The 20,000-nt window shown below is 39.9% G+C and overlaps 2 protein-coding genes across 5 annotated transcripts; both read left to right on the top strand.

Annotated features, from left to right (window-relative positions):
• Positions 1-59: 59 nt before the first annotated feature.
• On the top strand, positions 60-9,430 carry tfcp2 (transcription factor CP2). 2 transcript variants are annotated; one of them, XM_038723379.1, is made up of 16 exons: positions 60-423; positions 775-979; positions 2,060-2,211; positions 2,660-2,736; positions 2,838-2,943; positions 3,221-3,327; positions 3,607-3,759; positions 3,870-3,980; positions 4,399-4,487; positions 4,671-4,719; positions 5,520-5,613; positions 6,319-6,409; positions 6,528-6,634; positions 7,593-7,735; positions 7,897-7,948; positions 8,078-9,430. In XM_038723379.1, exons 2-16 carry the CDS (start codon positions 858-860, stop codon positions 8,113-8,115), a joined length of 1,491 nt encoding a protein of 496 aa, XP_038579307.1. In that variant the 5' UTR covers positions 60-423; positions 775-857; the 3' UTR covers positions 8,116-9,430. The 2 variants fall into 2 exon arrangements, with proteins under 2 accessions (XP_038579307.1, XP_038579306.1); XM_038723378.1 differs by having other exon boundaries at positions 4,671-4,746.
• Positions 9,431-9,719: 289 nt separating this feature from the next.
• csrnp2 (cysteine-serine-rich nuclear protein 2) lies at positions 9,720-18,606 on the top strand. 3 transcript variants are annotated; one of them, XM_038723633.1, is made up of 5 exons: positions 9,720-10,420; positions 12,138-12,381; positions 12,484-12,746; positions 13,726-14,022; positions 15,395-18,606. In XM_038723633.1, exons 2-5 carry the CDS (start codon positions 12,192-12,194, stop codon positions 16,358-16,360), a joined length of 1,716 nt encoding a protein of 571 aa, XP_038579561.1. In that variant the 5' UTR covers positions 9,720-10,420; positions 12,138-12,191; the 3' UTR covers positions 16,361-18,606. The 3 variants fall into 3 exon arrangements, with proteins under 3 accessions (XP_038579561.1, XP_038579560.1, XP_038579562.1); XM_038723632.1 differs by having other exon boundaries at positions 9,721-10,420; positions 12,179-12,381; XM_038723634.1 differs by having other exon boundaries at positions 9,722-10,420; positions 12,179-12,351.
• Positions 18,607-20,000: the final 1,394 nt, after the last annotated feature.

Below are 20,000 nucleotides of genomic sequence, written 5' to 3'. Positions count from 1 at the left end.
AGCGGTGGGTGGCGGTAATGAGCCCCAACGATGTTTGATAGCATTGTGAAATAACACGAAGAAGAAAACAAAACGGAAATTACGGTAGCTCCTCTTTCCTGACGAAGATAGATAAACAAAGCAAAATATTATATTAACGTTACATAAATGTCGGAATCTGAGTTAGTTTTGACGTGTTTATATTTATAGATATATGTTACAAGTTGTTCCCGTGAATCTCTAATACCTGAGGGGGGAAAAGGGCTAACGTTAGCATCCTGCGTGCTAAGTTCGCTGGCAGGGTACCGTAACGTTGTAACGTTATAGCTTGTACGTTAGTGGTTAGCTCGACATGTTTATTATTTTAGTGCTGGGGCGAAGAAGCGCGACATGATGGCATGACACTGCCGCAGAGTTAGCAAGTAGCTACACTTTTACTTAAAGGTATGATATATATTTTTGTTTGTATTACTTTAACTAAATAACAAGAGGAAAGACACAAGGATAAAAAATGATATGGCTTAATAACACAAGTTCTCGTAATCAGTGCACGGTTGCATAAAATCCGTGTGTAGACAATCGTTAACGTTAACCTTAATAGAAGCTCTGCTTTCTTCGGAATGATAACCTGTTACTGACAATTACGCAAGCTGCTAATTTGATTCTTTTGACATTTCTATGGGCATGTTCCTCAATTAAACAGCTAACTTACATTTTGCCTTATTTCCACACGATTTTAAAGTTGGAGCCACATTCAGTGATCATAATCTTATAATTTTACTCTCTCCTCTAAAGATTGGAAGGTTGTGGGGAAACAGGTAAAACTTGGCTAAAGTTATAACTGGAATTGCACTCCGTAAGATCTCCACACAGTCAGCATGGCGTGGGCTTTGAAGTTGCCTCTCACTGATGAAGTGATTGAGTCTGGACTGGTCCAGGACTTTGATGCCAGTCTCTCGGGCATTGGCCAGGAGCTAGGTGCTGGGGCATATAGCATGAGGTATTGTATACGTTTTGAACCCTCTGTTGAAAGTATACTGTTGGACTGCTACACATTGATATTCACCAAAATATATAATCTGATTTGTACCTTTTTTTAAAATACAGTCAAAACGTGTTTCAAGTTGGTAAACAATTGGTAAAAATATCTGTTTCACTTGGGTAATTGTTGATGTAAACAGTGACAGTAATGGTACTCTCAAAGTGATGCCTCCTTCATTTGTCACTTTCTAAAGTTAGTAAAACTGGATCATCTGCTGAAGCTTAAATGTCAGCAGTGTGTATTTTCACTTGATCTAGACTGTCTTATCAAAGTTGCAGACCATGTTTGTGAGCTCTTTTATGTGGAATTGACTCGGGATTATATATGAAATGTATTTGGTATCTTTTCAAGATAAATGATCAAACTTTTCTGTCTAATCAAATCTGTGTCTGCACCAGTGTGCAGTTGAGCAGAGATATGTCTTCACATTTTGAATTCATACAAGAATAAGTGAAGTACTGCACTCCGAGATAGCAGAAGGTCAAATTAACCACCGCATGCAGATACATTGCAAAGCACTGCTTGGTGACTATCAGATGACGAATACTCGTCAAATTAGACTTAGACTTATCCTATCACAATGCAGCATATCCCTGACACATTAGTGTAAATTTATCTGCACACGGTTCTCTGTATTTTTTAGTTTATGTCTTATTCAAGACTATATAGATAGATATTTATGATGCTTGCGCTCAGTTTTTCATTATGGCAATTGTGGATGGTTGTGTGAAATCCATTTCGGTTTTGCTGACTCAAACGCTTTGCTTTGCTGGAGAAAGATGTTGTGCCATTTCTTGGCTGGTTAAATGATACTGTACAAGCTGCAAAGTGCCTGCTTGTTTCTGAAATTCTTCTGTTGAGAGGAGCAATGAGATCCTGACTGGATACCTTGGTATTTAGAAGCGTTGCCTCCATTATAATTAATGAACTGCAAAGCTGGCAAACACAATATAGGATATAATGGATATGTCTCACAGTGAGTTAATCAGGCTTTGGCAGCTCAATAACAGCGTTGTTTTTTTCATCTCTCTTCTCAAGCGACGTACTCGCGCTCCCCATCTTCAAGCAGGAGGAGTCCAACCTGCCTCCAGACAATGACAACAAGATCCTCCCCTTTCAGTATGTTCTGTGTGCAGCTACCTCACCAGCCGTTAAACTGCATGATGAAACACTCACCTACCTCAACCAAGGTCAGCATCAGGATCCCAGCGACACTGTACTTTTCAGCTTTGTGTAAATCTATTGATATCTAAGAGTACTAAATCAAAAGCCACTGGAAGCTCATTCACTGCAGAGATTTAATGAAATAGGGATGGTTAGGGAAATCAATATGGAGATATATTGCCATATTGTCTGTGGGGGTATGTTTTTGATACGCTGGCACGAATAAAACGATAAATTCTTGTGTGGCTGTTCAGCTTGTCGTGCACTATATGTGGCATTGCAGAATTGGCTTTATAGTGATGTCACTGTTGCCATGTTCAAAATAGTGTGTAATCAAAGTGTTGCGAGTAACTCTGTGACTCCTGTCATGGAAATAAACAAGGATGAAGAAAGTATTGTTGTACTACAACTTTAGATATCATCTGTGAATGTTTGGTAATTTTTTTAATTCCGTATGTGGATTTGTCATTGCAGGCCAATCCTATGAAATTAGAATGCTTGACAATCGGAAAATTGGGGAACTTCCGGAAATCACTGGTAAAATGGTGAAGGTAAGATGACATGCCAGTTCACACACACACACAGTATATTTGCATGTTCAAATCAGTAGCATTAACATCTGCCTTGAAATCTTTGTAACAATGAATTTCAGAGCATCATCCGTGTGGTGTTTCATGACCGACGACTTCAGTACACAGAGCACCAGCAGCTGGAAGGATGGCGCTGGAACAGGCCTGGGGATCGCATCCTTGACCTGGGTGAGCACTGAATGAAAAAGGACTGGTGTACCTTGATGGCTCCAGAATGTTCTAGTTCTTATGTATTGTATGAGATTTGTGTGTGAAAGAATGTTTCTGCACACTTGTATGTATATTAACCATACAATAAATTGTGGATAAATTCAGTTCAGGAATATTGACTGTTAATCTGAACTATAAGTAAAAGGTTTAGATGACAGTGGTGATATTATGGATAAGATGGTGTGTATTAAGACCTCCTTTTGATAACAGCCTGTTTTACATTGATCCATTGCAGATATCCCCATGTCCGTCGGCATAATCGACCCCAGGGCTAACCCTACTCAGCTTAACACTGTGGAGTTCCTTTGGGACCCATCAAAAAGAACCTCAGTTTTTATCCAGGTAGCATGAAAGACAACACAGTTGTTTTCCTGAATTACTTTCATTGATTAAAGGCAACACCTTTGGGCACTTTGGCATCAGGTAGCTAAGCTTGTTAACATTTTGTGTACTCATCTATTGTGTCTGGCAAAATGGCAAGAAAACTGAGTGTCAGTCTACAGGCATTAATTACTAATACAACAGTTTTGCCAAGACCTGTTTATTTATTGATTTCACTGACCTAAGTGTTATGTCATCATTCCTGTGTAGATAAAAATTTTATATTCCTTTCCTTTTTAGGTACACTGCATCAGCACAGAATTCACCATGCGCAAGCATGGAGGAGAAAAGGGTGTGCCTTTCCGCATCCAGATCGACACGTTTAAAGAAAATGAGAATGAAGAGTATACAGAACACCTCCACTCTGCCTCCTGCCAGGTCAAAGTCTTCAAGGTGAGGGGATGGGAAGAAGGCCAGAAATAAATAAAAAACATTGATGCACTGTATTTCAAACTTGTTATTTATGAATAACACGTACATGACTCCTGCGTGACCCGTTTCAGCCTAAAGGTGCAGACAGAAAGCAGAAGACAGACAGGGAGAAGATGGAGAAGAGGGCACCACAGGAAAAGGAAAAGTACCAGCCATCCTATGAAACCACAATCCTGACCGAGGTTAGCATATTACTAACATGTTAAAGGGACAAATGATTAGATAATGAGAAGGGTTATTAAAATGAAACACAACTTTATTTAACCAAAAAGGTAATTCAAGTGAAGATTATACTTTTATTTACAAAATGACATGGGAGAAGACCAAAAACAGCTGTAATGGGCTGTTGGTCAACCTCAAAATATCTACATCCAACTAGAGTTGCCACCAACAATTATTTTCATTATCTGTCAATCGTCTAATCGATTTAGTTATCCTCCCAGCTCAAATTCCAGCAAATTATTGAAAACTAGGTAATGAAATTGTGGTTGACACACCGACTAAAACACAAACAGTGTGGGTACATTAAATGTACAAGCTGTAGCTTATTACTAGTGGCAGGTTATTTAGATTCCACAATAACCAAACTGTCCTTTGCAGTGCTGTCCCTGGCCTGAGGTCACATATGTCAGCAACTCTCCATCTCCTGGCTTCAACAGCACACACAACAGCTTCCCAGTTGTGGAAGGGTATGAGTTATTTCTGCCACTACGTCATGATTAATTCTGTTTTGAATTTAATGCACTATAAAATCCACATAGTGGCTCTGTTATTTCCATTAGTGAGGAACACACATGATGTTTAGATTCTTTTTAATGTGGATTTAAGGGATTCTTCCCTTGTTTGACATGGTCGCTTTTTATCCTTTTTAGAAATGGATCACCAAACCACCAGCCTGAGCCTGTTGTTCAGGTTGCGGATGTAAGTACCGTTGTTCAGGTAGTTGATGTAAGTACAAGTGCGTTTTTGCTTTCTGGGTTTACTGCCTGGCTACCTCCTGCCGCACTGAATCACTGCATATTAATATTCACAAATGCAAAGCCGACATCTTGGTATTAATCCTCTGCCTCCCAATAGATTATCTGAGGCACTTTGAAAACATAAAATAAACAAAAATAAGCCTTACCTTCCTCAAGGTCAATCCTAACAATGATAAATCAAAAATACAAGGTCGACTCTATTCTGTGCAATGATTCAATGTTTGTATTATTAAACCCTGAAACATGATTTAGTTCATGCTGTATACACTGTATATTTGGGCATATGTCTAGCTGATGTGTTTTGCTTTAGTTACTTGCATACATTGAATGAAGTAATGGTTAGAGATTAATAAACTCTGCACAGTGGAAATTGTAGCATTAATTTTGCCCCCATTGTAAGTGAACTCTCTGTTAAAGGTTAAATAGATTCAGTCTTATTGAAATCAAGAGTGCAGTTACGGTACTACCAAGACTGGTCACAGTCAGGTAGTGATTCTTGATTTAACATGTTAAATTGATATTTGAAAAAAAAGTCACAGAAGGCAGCCTTACATCTGCCAATTTTCTTTGTATGTTTACTGTTCCTTGAAGGTTTTCTCAAGTGTAGGACATACAGTTTACTGTATGGCATGGTGTAGCTGTTTTTTTTCACATGTGACTTGACCTAACTCTGAGATGCTCATTGAGATTATTGCAATGTATTGTTTAATCCTGGGTTCTGTTTTGTTTGTTTCTTCTCAGAATTTACTGCCCACAGCAACTCCGCAGGAGGCACAACAGTGGCTTTTAAGAAACCGCTTCTCCCCCTTCTGTCGGCTCTTTACCAACTTCTCAGGTAAAATGCCTCTTGAATACAGAATTGTTACCATTTATACACCTATTTATTTTAGTATAGTGTCACGAGTGTGACGAGCCAAGAATTGAGAGGAAATAAAGCCCTTTCAGTCATGCACCTTGTTACCTAAACGTGATGTTTCCATGTTGGTCTCATGAATGAATAAGTGCCTGAGTCACACCTACTGTACATCAAGGTCACGACAATTGGACCTTTTAACATTTCTGTATGACTTATCATGACACAAGACTGAATTCAGTGGTCAAACAGATTAACATAAAGGCCACAGTGGCATGAGGTAAAACATGCAGAGAGAGAAATTAAATGCCCTTTGTACATTTGTGCACAGCACTAACAAAGAAAAGATCACTTAATTATCATCTGTTAAGCACTGTTTAACAAACAATTGTCTGTTTTAAGTTGCTATGGATGATTTTCTCCCTCATGGCAGTGATTTAAAAAAAGAAAAAACTAAACATTTGTACAATTACATTAATATAAAGACTTGCATTCACTCCCTCACTTTTAGATTTTCACTCAGACTACATAAATGAATAAATAAATATCTAGCTTTACCGTTACCAAGTTACACATTCACATGTATGTAAAGGGCTATAGACATTGGCATATGAGGAGTATGCAGGGTGAGAAAACAGATGGAAGAGTTCTACGTTATAAAAGTAAGGTTTTGTTTTTGTGGGCCAGGGGGAGACCTGTTGAAGCTGACCAGGGAGGATGTCATTCAGATCTGTGGGCCAGCTGATGGTATAAGACTCTTCAATGCACTGAAGGGACGGTGGGTGTTCTTCAATTGACTCTCATCTTACAATATGTCTTTTTCCTAATGTATTAATAAAGGTCTCATACTTTTATGGACATTTTGTCACGTTCCTCTGTGTGGATGCTGCTTACAGGGTGGTACGGCCGAGGCTGACCATCTACGTTTGCCAGGAGTCTCAGCAGGCACGGGAACACCAGCCGAAACATGAAAATGGAGAAGCCGCCGCCAACACATTCTTTGGTCAGTGCATGTTAATGGTTCATCCATGTTTGTTATGCCAAAATACATAAATTAAACGTTGAATTCGGGGCAGCATACCTTAGAGTTGAGCTAGAAGGCACTGTCAGGTACATGACATAATCCTAGTGTCGCTGCATCATAACATCAAACACTGGATTGAAAAAAGAAAAGGTGCAATCCTCAAATACATTAAATATTTTTGACAATATCTTTGCTTATATGCAGCTGTTGCTTTAGTTGTTTTTTGTACTGCACCCATCTTGTCATCACTTGACAGAGAAACTGTGATGTATTTACTTTAATTTCCTGTTGGTGACATTTGAAATAATACTTTTTGGGAAATAAACTTATTAGCTTTCTTCCTGAGAGGTAAATAAGAAGATTGATACCATTCTTACATCTGCGCCTGGCTCAGGAAGAATTCCTCCTGTAAAACTGCAACTTGACATTTTTGTATAGGTTAAGCAACCAAGATGTAATGTGTTAATTAGTGAACTGGTAGGAGGATTTTGTGACCTTGAAACAGAGCCTCGCTAACTGTTTCCCCCTGTTTCCAGGGTTTTAGCTAAGCTAACTGGCTGCTGACTGTAGCTTCATATTTACAATCCAGACATGACAATTATATCAGCCTTCTCATCTAACTCTCATCAAGAAACAAATAAGTGTATTTTCCAAAATGTCAAAATATTTCTTCAAGTTTACATTACCGTATCTCTAGGCACTATTCTTTTGGTTCTGCTGTGGTAGCTGCTGCTCATGCCTACTTCCCTGTTTTTATATTTATGTCAAACAAGTAAAATGTGTCCCTTGCTGTGCACAGAAGGACTCTCTCTGTTTATACAAAGTAAATTTTGAATATGGTATATACAGTGGTTAAAATATCCCTATAAACACACACATATGACACATACGGATTTTACTCTTTTTGTGTTTTTTTATACCTGTTTTGTTCTTGTAGTATATCACGCAATTTACCTGGAGGAACTCACATCTGCTGAGCTGACAGAGAAGATCGCTCAGCTCTTCAACATTTCATCCAGACAGATAAATCAGATCTTTAAACAGGGTCCCACTGGCATCCATGTACTGGTTAGTGATGAGGTAAGATTTTTTTTCCCCCCTATAATTCCACTGCTTCACCAAGTCTACACTTTCAAATCAAAGATGATGCAAATCCAATAGAGACTAGTTGTCATTACATGCTAGTAAACATCTGTAGCTGGTTTCTCTCCTGCATCAAACATTTATTCTCTTTTTACCAGATGATCCAGAACTTCCAAGATGAAGTATGTTTTGTTTTGGACACAATGAAAGGTATTTGAGTGTGGCATTAATAAATGATGATTTAACTGTTTCTATATTTAACATTGAGCCTTGATCAACTTTATCATTGCTAGTTTATTTATAACACTCTTCCCTGCTATGTTTTTCTTTTCTTTCCAGATGACACAAATGATGGCTACCACATCATCTTGAAGTGAATACTGTGTAGGAGAATGGCGTTGCTCTCTTCGTTAGGCCCGATCCAGTCATCCCCTCTAGAACTTCATACTCCTTGCTGTTCCTGGAATATGTGGAGATGCCCCAAGAAACCTCTTGTGGCTGCTAGGAGGAGTATGTGACTGATAAACCTGGCCCTCTATACCATGCTGTCTTACTTTTGAGGGAGTGACAGTTACCACAGTGAGGTGACGATCTCCTTCTTGCCCTGCCGTTGTCTCCTTTAAATGGTTGCATTTTTCCTCTGTCGCTTATGTCTCATGAACGAGTTTAGTGGCACTACAGCTGCTATCACTGTTTATTTGTTAGCTGAGTATCTGGTGTGCCAAGGCTCTGCGCTTCAGAAATAAAGTTTAGTTTGTTGTCTCTTTAAAAACCAACAACCAAAAAAGGTGGGGGGAAAAGTGACGACAAAAAAGTGACTCTGACAGTACTTGACTTTCAGTCTGCAATGCAGCATGATATCTCGTCTTCATGCTAGGCTGCCTTACCGGGATCCACTTAAGCCAGTCTGCAAGACACATGGTATAACTAACACAATCGCACAGTCACATCAAAGAACCCCAAGAGGCGGCATCAAAAATCAGCAATCAGGACATCAAGGGCAACTCTTCCATCCAGCTGTTATCAATAACATCTGTGATTCCTTTAAACCCAAACAGAGTCAGTCTTTTCACTGGTTTGAACAGTTAATTTTTCCTTTGTTTCAGACTCCCAACACTGTTTGGTCCTCACAGTTAGTGTAGATTGCATACTGGAACTCGTGGTTGTTACTTATGAGTCTTGAATGATGATGAAACACTGCCTATGTTAGTGATCACAGTGACAACACCAGCAAACCATCTTTGGTTCATGTACTGCATTTCCCATCAGTTCATTTAGCATGTCATTATGTTTATTTTGGCGATTTTCCAACATTATTTGTAAATAGATCATTATTTTAAAATGTTTTCACAAGAAATCGTGTGTCATGTTGGCAGTTTAAAAAAAAAAAAAAATCTTTTGAACATATCATAGTCTCTTCATCATTGTTTATGGATGTTACCACTTCCAAATACTACTACATGTAAAGGGCTGCTGGACACACCAGAGCTGTATGTGAAAAGATATAATTAGTTTGTGTTCACTCCATTGTACTGCTTACATGAAACTGATAGCTTGACATTTTAGATCTTTGCCACATCTCATCAGCATTATTAAAATACTTACCCATGTACTGGCTGCCATCTGTTGTCTCTCCTTGATACTCTTTGTACAAATAAAATAAATGTGGTTTTGTTTTTTAACAATATCTTACCAAATGATTTTATTCATATTATTAAAACAGCTTTCCCTTTGATGGACGAATGTGCAGTGTGAATGTGGCTTATTACATTCGTTTTGTTGCTGTAGAGACTAGCTTTGACAAGACAATAATATATACTGTAAATGAGTTTGTATTAAGATGTAGGTTTATGTTAAATTCTGAAATTGTGCACGTCTGTTTCTGCACAACATGAACAAAGAAAAAATAAATCACTTCATTTCCCAGCATGCTCCGGCGTAGGGCATGCCGGTGATGTCACAATAAGTATATATACGGCTACAGGGAAGAACTTCTTCCTCCATTGTTACATTGTAACAAACGGGGCCGGGGCGAAACGGGGAGAAAAGGCGACTTCTCGTTAGTTCGTTTGCAACATTTTGACACCAATCGGGGGGGGGAAAGGCCAATCCGCATTAATACGAGAAGACAGCGAAGTAAGCACCGCCGACCGAACCCGCCCCGGTGAGAAAAAGGATAAACCAACACAGATGTCAGCGGATTTCTCCATCGCAGTCATTTCAAGGCTTACATCAGGAAGATAAGGCACTCGGTTACATTTATTCATGTTGCACCGAAAATGTTGGGGAATAAATCGCAGTTAATCATATGACGCCCCTCTTTCTGCAGTCTGTCTTTTAAAATAGATAGGCATGCAACATTTAAACCAAACCCGCAGGTCTAATAGACAGCTCCTGCTTTCTCTGTGATCCTTCAGTGTGCAGAACAATGAGCATGGAACCTAAATAGCCTCATATAGTCAGATATAAGTGTTGCAAATTGACAGTCACGCCAGCTTTCAGCCAGATCACTTGGGGTTACCATTGCTCCGCGGTTGCAGTCTGGATACTCGGTTCAGGAATACCGGTTCTGGCACAAAAAGAGCATCTCATAGGGCGTTAAAAGATTGATGTGCAGCTCACATTAGAAAAGGGAAAAGACCTACGAGTTGGTTGGAATAAGGGTCTCTGTTTCTGCTCCAGGTAAGAGGTTTTAGTATTTCATTAACCGGTCGGTTTGCCATTGTGTGTGTCTTTATGTGTGTGTAAAAAAATGGGGATAGACAGGGCGGTCGAGTCTTTGCCTGTCAGACTGATCATATCCAGCCTCCCCCAACAGTCTGTTCAGTTGCTGCATGTGCACAGTTAAACAAATACAATCACCCAACAGTGCATGTCCCTGAAGGTAAATAGCATTAAGTCACAGTGGTCTGTAAGCATACTTTAGGCTGCCACTGTCCAACTAAGTCCTTAAAGGAACAGGAGGGTGAGTCTGGTTCCCATAAGGGAAATCAGCCAGCTATCAAAATTCCGCCTTTGCCCTATTTACATTGGCATCCCAGGTGGAAGATGCAGTTTACAATGATGCTAGAACCACTCAAGCATCTTTACTTGACCTGTGTTCGTCACAGCCTCTTCAGGAGTGTTAAATTGGCTTAAAAACCTCAATTCAAAGAGGAACATCCACATTAACACTGAATTGATGTGCTGTTCAGACAACTACATTATCCCCCTGAGCATGAAGACGTGAACTGATTAGTTTCACACTCTGGGCTCATGATTTATGTTTGAGACATTAAATTATTGCATCCAGTTTTAGGACTTCCTCACAGAAAATGTCCTCATATCCCAGTAAAATCACTGTGGCTGCAGCAGTTGTTTCATTATTCACTATACACAGAGCAGCTCCAGGATTTGTCTCTATATGACATCATCACTACATCATCTCTTTATTTAGCAAAAGGACAAACTACACTGTACAATAATATAGAAATGTACATATTAGTTCTATTTAGGGGCTGGATTTTGCCTTTGAGAAGTTTCATAATGGCTCATTTGGAGATGTCCTATTTAGGAAAGGAGATACAGCATGTTGCTGTCAGTAGCATGTGACATGTTAACCCAGGCCCAGTTAAAAATTTGCCTCATACAGATAGTAGAGTTGCATAGTAAACTATTAATTACCTTTGGAAATAGGGTAACTTATTCATAGGTAATACTAATAAAATATGCTTAAGGTACAGTTTTGTACACGGACACACTGTCTTTCTGGAATATCATCACAAGTATTCATGTATTTGTATTGTGTTTAAAAAATATAAAACTTTGTAAGATGCACTTTGACCACAGACCTACAAGGCATAACATAATATAACCTAAGCTCCTTTCATTCACCTTGTTCGACCTCTCCTGCTGATGTGATTGATCAGCTTTAGCTTTCAGATTCACTCATATTGATCCCCCTCCCCTGCACTGTTTATAGCAGAATTAACAGAATGAAAGAGTGAGAAGCCACAGAGATCATTTGCTTCAAGGCTGTTCATATTAAACCGTGCTTGCCTAGTTGCTATGGTGATGTTTCCAGACTCGATGATTTCAAAGTAGGATTTCATGTGAGCTTGGTGGGGGGGCACAGAGAGAGGAAATGATGGAGCTGGAATACAGATGAAAGGAGACAGGAGCAAACAGCTGATGTCACCTTTTTGTTTCTGTGTCGTTGTTGAGAACTGACCTGACACTGGAACAGTTTGATACATATGATCCGGTTCAGTTCCTGAAGAATATTTCTAAGGTGTTCAATTAGTAAACAAATATTATTATTTACTCTGTCTTTCATTAATACATTAATCATTGTTTTTGCAAATTTCCACAAAAGAATCCACTTTCTCACATCTTTTGCTCCGCATTGACTGGTGCCTAGTCTCTTGTCTGTGGCTCGACATGCTGCTCTGTGATCCTCAGACACCGAGTTTCCATGGAGGCAGGTTCGTCCCTCAGTCTCAAACGAAGATATGAAGAGGTGGACAACAGCTCTCCATTCTCTACACCCAAGGACTCTGACGATGACATCTCCAGCAGTGACAGCGCTGACAGCTGTGACAGCCTTAACCCCCCATCAAGCACTGCATTTACCCGTAAGGAACAACAGGAGACACACGTTAAAGGCAATACACTCTAAAACCCACTCAAACAGTTAATAAGCAAAAGCATTTAATTACTCATATATAACATTGCATTCCAAATCTCTCCCCTTCTTGCCACTTCAGCCACCTCCATCCTCCGACAGCACAAGCCGTCACCAGGGGGGAAACGGGTGCGTTTTGATGTGGTGACAGTGTATTACTTCCCCCGGCGGCAGGGATTCACCAGCGTGCCCAGCCAAGGGGGCAGCTCCCTGGGCATGGCACGTCACCACTCCTCCATCAGACACTACACACTGGGCGAGTTTGCCCGAGAACAGGAAACGAGTCACCGACACACTTTACGCCAGCATCTACGCCAAGAGAAGCTCAATGCCCGCAAGATGAAGGTAGGAGTGTCTGGATCAGTGGATTAAAGGGATGAGTTGAAGTATATCATCTTGTGTTCCAAGGTGCCTTGTTTTGGGTCAAGCATAAAAATATGTTGTGCACCCTTGGTTAATTTGAGTTGACATTTAGAATATAGTTAAAAAAAAAAGATGATTTCTCAATTCGCAGTAGTAAAAAGTAACATTTACAAAGTGCAAAGTACATTTACTTTTCATTTTATGCTACTTTATACATCTATTCCACTACAGTCCAAAGGGAAAATGTTGTACTTTTTACTCCATTCAGTTTATTTGACATCTGAAGTTACTGTTTTTTTTTTTTCAGATTAAGATTTTTACATTACCAAGTCTTTTTCACTTGTGGCCAATTACAAAAAACTGTGTGTAGTTGGGGCCCCTTGTCACATTTCATATGCCTATGAGTTAGCAGGTCCACTAAAGACTTCTCAAATGGTTTTATTTAAATAATTGTTTGAGGCTCAAAGAAGTAAAATGGTCAAATATTCATCAGAAAATAAATTAATACCTATGTGTGGAGCAGAACGTTTATTTCATCCCATTACTCATCTCATGACCCCCCAGATTTATCCTGTGAGAGGGCGCAACTCCAGTTACAGTACAATTGAAAAAAAAAATTGAAACAATGTATGTATTAATAATATGTCAGTTACCGGGGCCAATTTTCTGCAGAACGTTTGGTGATAATACTTGTTTATTTTTTCTTAAGTTGGGTTTTGATTGCAGGGCTTTTACTTTTAATGAAGTATTTTTACATTGTTGTATTGGTACTTTTGCTTAAAAAAGGATCTGAGTGCTTTCCCAACATTGTCCATTTAAAAGTTGTAGAATGAAATGATTGAGCTACAGATACAGCTGTATTTGATCAGTGTTTAGGATGATTATTATGTACTTGAGCTTTAAATGGGGAATCTGTCTCTTATTGTCTGCAGCTCACAGCTACACTAACTGTCATCCACAGCTGACAAGGAACGGCACAGTGGAGTGCGCCCAGGCAGACCTGCTTACTCTGGAGGATGTATCGGATGAGGACCTCGATGTGGACGGGGTGGAGGTGGATGATTGTTTCTTCCTTCAGCCGCTGCCCACAAAGCGTCGTCGAGCCCTCCTGCGAGCCTCGGGCATCGCCCGCATAGATGCCAGGGAGAAAGCTGAACTCAGAGCTATCCGCCTCTCGCGTGAGGAATGCGGCTGCGACTGCCGCTTATATTGTGACCCTCGCCACTGCGGCTGCAGCCAGGCTGGTATTAAGTGCCAGGTAAGGGTTGCTGGCCTCTCTGTGTACATGTGCAGAAAGAACAGTGTGCAGTTCACTGTGCAGTTTGCTGAGACTCGGATGAGTCTGTCTTCACTGCTCAATAAAATGTGTGCTGTTTACCAAACATGAATCATTTTTAATTTGAAGTCATATGTGCAATTTAAGTCTTTTGACACTGACAGTAGGGAAAGCACAGGTGGAAATAATACAGTTGTCATAGCCAAATTCCAATTAGCTGCCTCAGTTTCAGGGTCCTTGTATTGTGATATTGGGTGTATTCCTACTAAAACAAGTCAAAATGTCTGCTGTGAAAAGGCCTATTCATTTCATTTTAAGCAAATATTTGGTGGCCTGTGGAATGTCAACCACAGTTCAATTCAGTATCTAAGGCAGCAATAAACATGTTCAGGTATTCCAGTGAAACTATCCCTATTGTTTGAAAATATGATATAGATTCATTGTGTTCCTGCAGCACTTCTGCTGTTTTATTCTGCTAGCTGGCACTTGAAAACGGTCTCTGTCTTTGTCTTCCATTTGTTGAAATCCAGTGTCCCAGTGTAGGTACTGTATTTTCTAGTAACTCCTTTAATCTCATTTCAATTTACTGAAATTAAAGACGATAAACAAAATTGTCAAAGCATATTGATGCATTCAGAATATTTCTGCATATGTTCATGTGCATGTTGTTCCATGGTTCCCATGTACAAATAGAATTTAAAGTTATAATTTAATGTTTGTTTTAAAAGAAACTGTATAAACATTAAAGGCTGTATCTCGAGCTACAGTGATTAGTCGAGTAGTTAGTTTAACAGAAAATGAATTGGCAACTATTTTGATAATAAATTACTTCAATAGTTTAAATGTTCTAATGTTCCAGTTTCTCAAAAGTGGATGTGAGGATTTCCTGCTTTTACCTTTTACATCTTATATTTTGGGTTTTTGGTCAGACAAAACAAGACGTGATGTCTGCATCTAGGATTGATTTATGGTTAATAGAAAAAATATGAATCAACATTGAAGGTAATTTTTAATTGCAGCACTAATACTGTCAATGTTATAGGTTAGAAATTGCAATGTTAAACATTATGAATTATCTTTCTCTTTTTTGGTTATATTTTCATTTCATTTTAGTTTTAGGTGGAAGTACAACTCTATCTCTACTTGACGTATTACACAGTAACCAGATATTGTCTTGGTTGCCATTATTTTAGTGATGTACTTATCTTGGCATGTACTGCGTCATCTGTCTTTGTACTTTGCGCAATGGTGAACTCGCATATAACTTAAATAATACTCGTGTAAATGAGTCGGCAAAATCCATGTGTCTAAACTTTCCTGTTGAAACAGAAATTACCACTGCTTTCATCCCCAGGTGGATCGAATGTCATTCCCATGTGGCTGCTCTAGGGATGGTTGCGGCAATGGAGCAGGCCGCATCGAGTTCAACCCTCTACGTGTCAGAACTCACTACCTGCACACCATCATGAAGCTGGACCTGGAGAAGAGGAGGATGCTTATACAAGGGTCTGGGGACCAGTATGCTGAATCTGACCAGTTGTCCTCCCCCTCCTCCACTTGCCCCACTTCTCCGGACCTATCCTCAGCCACTGGCCTGGATTCTGAGCTGGAGGAGAGTGAGGTGCAGACAGTGGTGGAAGTTCAAGATCTCCTGGCAGAGCAGGACATTCTGGAGCGTGAGAATGAGACAGCTGTGTTGCACCTGCAGAGTGCAGAGGAGCAGGAGAGGAGGGAGAGGGAGGAGGCAGAAGGGGAAGCAGTGCAGCAGGAGCTGGGCACAGGAGGTCTGACAGAGCAACCTCTCTGCCTCATGCCCAGTGCCTTGGGAGGGGAGCTGCCCGAACAGGCTGAGGTGTCAGGTGTGGAGCAGGTCCTACTGCAGGGGCCGTTCCCCACGGGGGCCACGGTGCTGTGCATCACTGATAACCAAGAGGAGAGCCCCTCTGACCTCCTCAAAGACTCCACTTCTCTGCTCTACTATCAGCTCAGTCCCATAGAGCCTGAATCCTTTGAGAACCTGCCTAGAGCAGAAGAGGCTGAACAGGAGGAGCGGTTGGTGAGAGAACAAGATTCAAGAGGAGGCGAGTGTGTGGAGACAAAACAAGAAGGAGGAGAGGAGAGGAAGGATGATAAGCCTGAAGAGATCACCGGCAGGCAGAATTTGGGCAAGTGTTTGACCGATGTAATTCTGTGCTCAGAGGAACGTGTGGAAGTAGTGAAGGAGAGGCCCTTGAGTCTCCAGCAGAGTCTCCCTGAAGAGCACTGCCAACGGGCGTCCCGCTTGGAGGGAGAAGGAGATCCACCGCCTCCTGAAGTCTAGTTTTAGCTTCTCTGCAGATATTTTGCACAATAGCTTCATCTAAGATGAAAAAATTACACATTTCACATTTATCACTGCTATAATCAAGAATGATTACAGGTTGCAATCTCTTGAAGTTGAATTATGTGGAGAATAAGCTTGACTATTACAATACATGAGTGGGGGGAGGGTGGGGGGTGCTGAAAGCACATACTGATCACTCCCCAGAAGTAATATGGATGCAGTTACAAGGCAACATTGTATGTAATTCTGTTGGGGGTGATGAATGCGGCCTTAATGGGAAAACGTAAAAACACTTGCGAGTAGAAGTCATTTGTCGATGAGAGAGTACAGCAAGTAGTGCTTTGTTAATTTCCAACGCAGCAAACAGAAAACACAAAGTGTGAATGCTGACAAAAGCCTTTTGTTTGGTGATGTATTAAGTTATCAAAACTAAACACAAATTGTTTTGCAGTGCGCAAGAAGCTGGTGTGTTAAGATACTTACTGGCTCACTTTCCATTACAGCAAACATGTGCTGTAGTCAAGCCAAATGACGGCCTCTGATAGTATCTTCCGCTGAAAATAGACCTAATAATCCTGGAAATACTTGTTTTTGTGTACTGTATATGCATTTGCAAAGTGCAAGACATAGATGGGGTTGCTGCTTTTTTGATCTGTATGCACATTGTGAACTGAGGGCAGCGAGTGTTGGGGCTCTGCTGTTATGAAGGTAAACCAACACTGAGCAGCAGACTAGCACTGGCCTTAGTTGTTGCTCTTGCTCACTAGGGCTGCTTGTGCAAATGCAATCAATTTGTCAACAAAAACCTAGTTTACCTGTAGTTACAATGCCTATGATATTACTTATTATTTCTTTGAGTAATGTGTTTTTTGTGAATTAGATGCTGTTGGTTTGAAGTCCTCACAGTGGGGGGGGGGGGGGGGGGGGGGGGGGAGGAAAGGAAATGTTATTTCCTTCATACTGCTACACTGTAACACCATGTAGTCAGTCATGTCATGTTGTGATGAAATGCCAGAATAGATCTTCTCACTCATACCATCTTATAATGAGTTATACTGTAAGGAAGAGATGATTCTGTATCAAGTCAAATTTCATATGAAGAAAAGAGCATTTAAAGAGTCAAAGAAAATAACAGCCTGTGCTGTTGAAAGTAAAATGATGTGATGTTACTAATTTATGAAACACATTGACAACAACCTGAATTTGTAGATGTTATGTTCAATCTGTACAGTATGTGTGTATGTATGTATGATACTTCACATATGTGTGTCTATGCGAGAGAGAAAGTCATGCACGCATCTGTGTGTGCATGTACATGTGTATGTACTGTACTATGAAACGGGAGGGGGGTATATTAGTGAGGGTCATATTTTATTCCTGAAAGGTGCTGATGTTACAGATTTAACATTCACTGATTTCTCCCAACCATCATGAGAAATGTGATTTCAAGGAGATGTTTCTCGATGACTGATGTAAGACTTAAAAATTGTTGGAGAGCCTCTCATAGGACGCAATAGCTACTGCACTGCAAATCATTGACGTGGCGATTCTGGAATGAGGTGTTTTGTCATTGAGTATGTAAATGCAATTGTATAACATTTCTGGTCTTTAAATGTCTTTTTTAAGCTATGTCTCATTAATACTGATCTGCGTAAGTGTGCCGACTCTTCTTACACAAAATCAGTCCTTTGTTTTGTTGCCTAAAATCACAGCTGTTGCTTTTGGTAACACAGGATGTGCTGCTGTGTATGAGATGTCTGATCTATTTCTTTGCCTTTTGTTTGAAATTGTCTTTATATAAATCTGTTTAAGAGTTGCACCAAAGCAGTGGTTCCAAACCTAATTAAATGACGCTTTCATCCATCAGATTTTAACAGCAGTCTCCTGTAGTTATTGTGAGGCTGTGAATTTATTGTGGCCCTTTGTGTTCGCGTGACTTGCCTGACATAGCACCATCTTTGAAGTGATGATGATTACAAGCTGCCTATTGTTGAGCTTTTGTCTTTGGCTTTCTACTAATAGACATAGATTTGGGACCACTGCATCAAATCAACTTCACTACACTATGTGATTGTGTGTTTCTCTGTATGAAAGGGGCGCGTGATTGTTGAAAAGACAGATATGTTTAGACTTCATCTAAAAGCTGTGAGAACCACTCTCATGCTAACTGTTGCCTAAAATGGACAAAAAGGTTTTTATACAAAAATAAAAACAATAAAACACTCATTTTAAAATGGATAACATTTTATGTGTGTTGTGTTGATTTTAGTTAGTATATATATTTATTTCACATAAAAAAAGATGTTATACTGCCATTGGTGACCTTGATTTGGCTAGGTTAGTAACACTCAGAGGTTATATTCTGTCCGTCTTCAGGGTATAATATGTAGAATTTATTCATAAAGCTTAACTCCCATGATGTTGATCCATTTTGTGCTTTTACTCAATACTATCTTTGAATGTCATATTTTCCCAAAGACATTTGTTCCAATTCAGTTATCTTTAATGTATTACATTGTTTCTAATTTATATATATATATATATAGAATAATTATTTTACTTAGTATTTATCTGTTTGTTTTGTCATCACAATTATTTAATGCAAACTGATGTAACTGATGAACTCGAAATCTGTACATTATGTGTTGTCACTCTAAGGGGAGAAGTATGGAGAAGCAAAAAGGAGAAAATATGAGCCCTTTGTCCTCATTCAGACACTGGAGGTCATAACAAAGACTGCCTGCTGGGTGCAGTACAATTGATGACCATTAGATGGCAGCATAAAGTCAGCATGTTCCTGCCAAGTACAACCTCTACATGCAGATACTGCATCCATGTCATGTATAGCCCCTTTTCCACTGCAGAGTACCAGCTCGACTTGTTTGGTTTTCCATTGTAGAAATGTTGTATCTGTACCTGCTTCCAGGTACTTTTTGTCGTATCACCTCCGTCGAAGTTCCAAGCGAGCTGAGGCGATACTAAAATGTGACGTAAAAGCAGACTGCTGATTGGTCAGAGAGAATCGTCACTATTCACTGCATCATCATTGCGCGCGCCAGACAGAGGCCAGCAACAGTTTTTTGTCAATTGTCGTACTTTATTTCATCACTAAATCCACTTCTGAGAAGTTTTGAGGTGAGAAATCAACTGTGTAGATTTTAAATATTGACAGTTTTACGAGAAGTGATGGCGGAACAAAAATGTGCTTGAAGGTTTTCGGAGTTGAGGAGCTCCGCAAGTGACGGTTGTCATACCGCTTATTTGTCTTTGCATTCTGAGCAATGTTGAAACATTTTAGCTTAAATAAAAAGACAGCTGTTTGTGGGGCGCTGGTATGTGTGTCGCATTGAAAATTACGTCGCTATGATGACCAGCTACATTGAGGGATACTATCTAGGTTCTATCTGTTAAGTTCAGTTTTCAGGTCCCCAGGAGTAATATTGTACAATGTGTTCTGTGACTCTGATAGAGCTTTGTCAAGTTTATTACAGAAATCTCCAGTACAAACTGAGAGTGTGGAGTTTTAAAGACATGGGCATTAATCAGGCAGGTAGGGTCTAATGAAGGAGGCTGTTGAGTTTCATGATGGGAAGTGTAGGATCCAGTGTTTTTGGAGCTTCTCAGCCTCTGTTGCTTT

Source organism: Micropterus salmoides, unplaced genomic scaffold (assembly GCF_014851395.1).
Source record: "Micropterus salmoides isolate LMB-PRFRI ecotype aquatic unplaced genomic scaffold, ASM1485139v1 Ms_hic_scaffold_16, whole genome shotgun sequence".
Taxonomy (NCBI): Eukaryota; Metazoa; Chordata; class Actinopteri; order Centrarchiformes; family Centrarchidae; genus Micropterus; species Micropterus salmoides.
The sequence above is the reverse complement of the archived record's forward strand: the minus strand, read 5'-3'. Positions and strand labels throughout refer to the sequence as shown.

What these genes read in the sequence shown, in the direction of transcription:
- tfcp2 (XM_038723378.1), top strand. Translation starts at nt 858, where the DNA reads ATGGCGTGGGCTTTGAAGTTGCCTCTCACTGATGAAGTGATTGAGTCT. An exon ending in GCCAGGTCAAAGTCTTCAAG is followed by an intron (nt 3,760 to 3,869) that starts GTGAGGGGATGG and finishes GACCCGTTTCAG; the next exon opens with CCTAAAGGTGCAGACAGAAA. An exon ending in TTCAATGCACTGAAGGGACG is followed by an intron (nt 6,410 to 6,527) that starts GTGGGTGTTCTT and finishes TGCTGCTTACAG; the next exon opens with GGTGGTACGGCCGAGGCTGA.
- csrnp2 (XM_038723633.1), top strand. Translation starts at nt 12,192, where the DNA reads ATGGAGGCAGGTTCGTCCCTCAGTCTCAAACGAAGATATGAAGAGGTG. An exon ending in TCAATGCCCGCAAGATGAAG is followed by an intron (nt 12,747 to 13,725) that starts GTAGGAGTGTCT and finishes TGTCATCCACAG; the next exon opens with CTGACAAGGAACGGCACAGT. An exon ending in AGGCTGGTATTAAGTGCCAG is followed by an intron (nt 14,023 to 15,394) that starts GTAAGGGTTGCT and finishes TTTCATCCCCAG; the next exon opens with GTGGATCGAATGTCATTCCC.